The sequence below is a fragment of the Corapipo altera genome, unplaced genomic scaffold, assembly GCF_003945725.1.
Source record: "Corapipo altera isolate COAL_440 unplaced genomic scaffold, ASM394572v1 60838, whole genome shotgun sequence".
In the NCBI taxonomy this organism is placed as follows: domain Eukaryota; kingdom Metazoa; phylum Chordata; class Aves; order Passeriformes; family Pipridae; genus Corapipo; species Corapipo altera.
The window spans coordinates 1-3339 of record NW_020888006.1 but is presented as its reverse complement, the minus strand read 5'-3'; the positions used below and the strand labels follow the sequence as shown (position 1 = coordinate 3339).

Here is a 3339-nt window from a genome sequence, read left to right as displayed (position 1 = left end):
TCAGTGCCATGGGCTGGGAACCACAGCGGGGTTGGATCAAGGGTTGGACTGGATGATCTCAGAGGTCCCTTCCCACCCAGCTGATCCTGGGATTCCATGATTCTGTGACTCACTTCTGCTCGATGGGCTCCAGCAGGTCCAGGGCTGGCTTGATCTCCTTCTCGGGCTCGGGGGTCTCCACGGTGGTGCTGGCGATGGCGATGTACTTGCCCTGCGCCGCCACGTTGTGGGCAGAGGAGATCATGCACACGTAGATGTCTGTGGGATGTGGCACACGCCCGGATCAGCAGCAGGGACAGCAAATCCCCCTCCAGCCCCAGCCTCTGCCCACCCGGGACAGGCCAGCCTTGGCCCACGGCCCTGGGTGCTCTCAGTGCCCAGTTGAGGGGCCTGGGCATGAGGGAGGGCTCCGAAACTCAGCTCACTGGGGCTCTGATGGCTCCTGAAACCCAGCAGGGTCCCCACCCCGCTGTTCAAGGAAGCATCTCCCCTCCTCGGCACCTCCAGAGCTCTGGGGTGTGGTTTTAACTCCCCTCAGCCCTTTCCACAGCTCCAGGGTTGGTTTAACTCCCCTCAGCCCCTTCACACCTCCAGCCTGGGGTTTAACCCCCCTCAGCCCCTTCCACACCTCCAGGGTGGGGTTTAACTCCCCTCAGCCCCTTCCACAGCTCCAAGGTTGGGTTTAACTCCCCTCAGCCCCTTCCAAAGCTCCAAGGTTGGGTTTAACTCCCCTCAGTCCCTTCCACACCTCCAGGGTTGGGTTTAACTCCCCTCAGCCCCTTCAAAGTTCTGGTTGGGTTTAACTCCCCTCAGTCCCTTCCACACCTCCAGGGTTGGGTTTAACTCCCCTCAACCCTTCCACACCTCCAGGGTCAGGGTTTAACAGCCCTTCCAGCCCCGTGTTTCTTTTCCACTTGGCCAAACCCCCCCTTAGACCGAAACCTCTTCCACACCCTCTGCTCCAACACCAGCCCTCGCCCTCCCTGAGCACCTCACCCTCCTCCCCCACTTCTCCCAGGCCAGGGCACTTCCCTCCCGCAGGTTCCTCCCGCGGTTTTCCCACCACAGGCTTCTCCCACCTCCCCCATCCCTGCTCCGAACCGAAGCCCAGCCTCGCCAGGGACGGAAAACCCCTGGGGGAGGACACAAGGACCCCGGTGCCCGTTTTCCCGCGTGGTTCCCCCCTCCCCAGAGCTGCCCACGGACCTGATTTCCGGTTGACCTGGTTCTGTGGAATGATGATCTGGCAGGAGTTGGCGTCGTTGGTGTTCTTGATGGGGTGGCTCAGGATGCAGATGACCCGGATCACCTGGCCCACCTTGGTCACGCGGTCCGACACGTAGCTGGGGTCGCAGATGAGCTGTTTGCAGCGAGCCACCTGGGACACGGGGGGGATATGGGACACCAGGACACCTCATAACTCCCTTTTCCAGGAATTGTTTAACAGCTGACCCACCTGGAGCCCCCCAGGCCACCCACACTCGGTCACATCACTCCGTGGCGTGGGTTGTCACCTCCACTCCCACGTTTCCACCCCGAGGGGACACGTCACCAAGAGCTCAGCTGCCCCCTGGGCACCTACTTCAGCCAGGAGCACATGGAGAGCTTCCCACATTTCCACCCCGAGGGGACACGTCACCAAGAGCTCAGCTGCCCCCCCCCAAGCACCTGCTCCGGTCAGGAGCACATGGAGAACTTCCAAGCATTCCCAGTTTTGTGTCTCCAGGTGGGGAAGCAGCTGCAGGAAGGCAGGGCTGGGTGTCTACGTTAGACACAGGGACACTGAATAAATCCCTTCCTGATTCACTCATAGTTATTCAAGGACAACCCTGCCAGGGCATGGATACTCCATCCCAAGCCCTGGAGAGGGGCTCTTGGATGGATCCTCACCATGGGGACACCAACGTGCCTCAAGGGAGCTGGAGAACAGCACCAGCCCAGCAGGCTGGGAAAATGGGGTTTCTACTGCAACTGTTCAATCTATGGCCAAAAGGCTCAGTTTTTAGGGAAAACATGGAGGGTAGGGAGTAAGGAATGAATCCAAGGGACTGTACCTCCCCTTCAGACTTCACCCCGACCACTTTGCCGTTCTCGATCACGATCTCCTCGATGGGTTTGTTGAGCATGTAGGTGCCTCCATAGATAGCGCTGAGCCTGCAGGAGGAAACTTCCACAGCTCCAGCCTGGGGTTTAACCCCCCTCAGCCCCTTCCACAGCTCCAGGGTGGGGTTTAACTCCCCTTGGGCCCTTCCACACCTCCAGCCTGGGGTTTAACTCCCCTCAGCCCTTTCCACAGCTCTGGTTGAGCTTTAACTCCTCTCAGCTCCTTCCACAGCTCCAGGGTTGGGTTTAACTCCCCTCAGCCCCTTCCACAGCTCCATGGTCGGGTTTAACTCCCCTCAGCCCTTTCCACAGCTCTGGTTGAGCTTTAACTCCCCTCAGCCCCTTCCACACCTCCAGGGTGAGGCTGTGACCTCCTTCTGGATTAATCAGATGTTTGGAGCAACACCTCGGAATTCACACTCTAAATACTGGAATACAAAGGCCCAGAAATTTCCAAGCACAACTACTGAGCGTCAGGAGTTCCTGGTTTTGAACGACTGGAACTTGGACACCTTCAATGGATTTGATTTCTGAGTGTCCTGGGCCCTCTCCCTGAATTCCTGATGAGAAGTCTGAGGTTGGCAACGTAGGAAGAGCTGTAACTTCACATCTCACCACAAGCACAACCGCGTGTTCCTGTGCCAACGTAACTTCAGATTTCTGCACAAACACAACTTCTTCTTTCTGTAAATCTGTATTTTTGTACCAGCAACAGACCCTCCAGACCTCTGACTACTTTGAGAAACCCCAGCCAGGGATCACTTAATGCTCCTAAGGCATCTTTTATTTTATTTTCAAGTGAGATTTTGAGCTGCATGTGAAAAATAAATAATTTTGGCAGTTGAGGCACAGCATTTTTTACTGACGATTCTTTTGAAATATTCAACATTGACTGTGCTGTTTCTTTTTTTTTGTTGTTTTCCTCCCTGAGTTTGGCTAGCAAAGCTGTGAACAGACCCTTCAAAAAATGAAACCCTCACTAGGAATTTAGCCACATTTATGCATCTTTCTGCACTAGAGAAGCCCTGCACAGACCTCCTGGATGGGCTGGATGATGCAAACCCACATCTCCCACCGCCAGAAACCAGCCCAGGAGGAAGGAACCTCACAGGGAGGATTAGTTCTGGATTAAGGCAGTGAGAGAACCATTAACGACCCGAGTGTTTTGATGCTCTGGAAGCTCTAGGACTGGCTCCCCACATCAGAGAATCACAGAATCAGTCGGGCTGGAAGGGA

At 55.9% G+C, this 3339-nt stretch overlaps 1 protein-coding gene across 1 annotated transcript; it reads right to left on the bottom strand.

Moving 5' to 3' along the window:
- Positions 1–98: 98 nt before the first annotated feature.
- LOC113941824 (rab GDP dissociation inhibitor beta-like) lies at positions 99–2242 on the bottom strand. The gene is made up of 3 exons (XM_027632965.1): positions 2055–2242; positions 1207–1378; positions 99–258 (listed from the first exon to the last, which is right to left on the bottom strand). Exons 1-3 carry the CDS (start codon positions 2124–2126, stop codon positions 110–112), a joined length of 393 nt encoding a protein of 130 aa, XP_027488766.1. The 5' UTR covers positions 2127–2242; the 3' UTR covers positions 99–109.
- Between the last annotated feature and the right edge of the window lie 1097 nt (positions 2243–3339).

What these genes read in the sequence shown, in the direction of transcription:
- LOC113941824 (XM_027632965.1), bottom strand. Translation starts at nt 2,126, where the DNA reads ATGCTCAACAAACCCATCGAGGAGATCGTGATCGAGAACGGCAAAGTG. An exon ending in GGGTGAAGTCTGAAGGGGAG is followed by an intron (nt 1,379 to 2,054) that starts GTACAGTCCCTT and finishes CCCGTGTCCCAG; the next exon opens with GTGGCTCGCTGCAAACAGCT. An exon ending in CCAGGTCAACCGGAAATCAG is followed by an intron (nt 259 to 1,206) that starts GTCCGTGGGCAG and finishes CACATCCCACAG; the next exon opens with ACATCTACGTGTGCATGATC.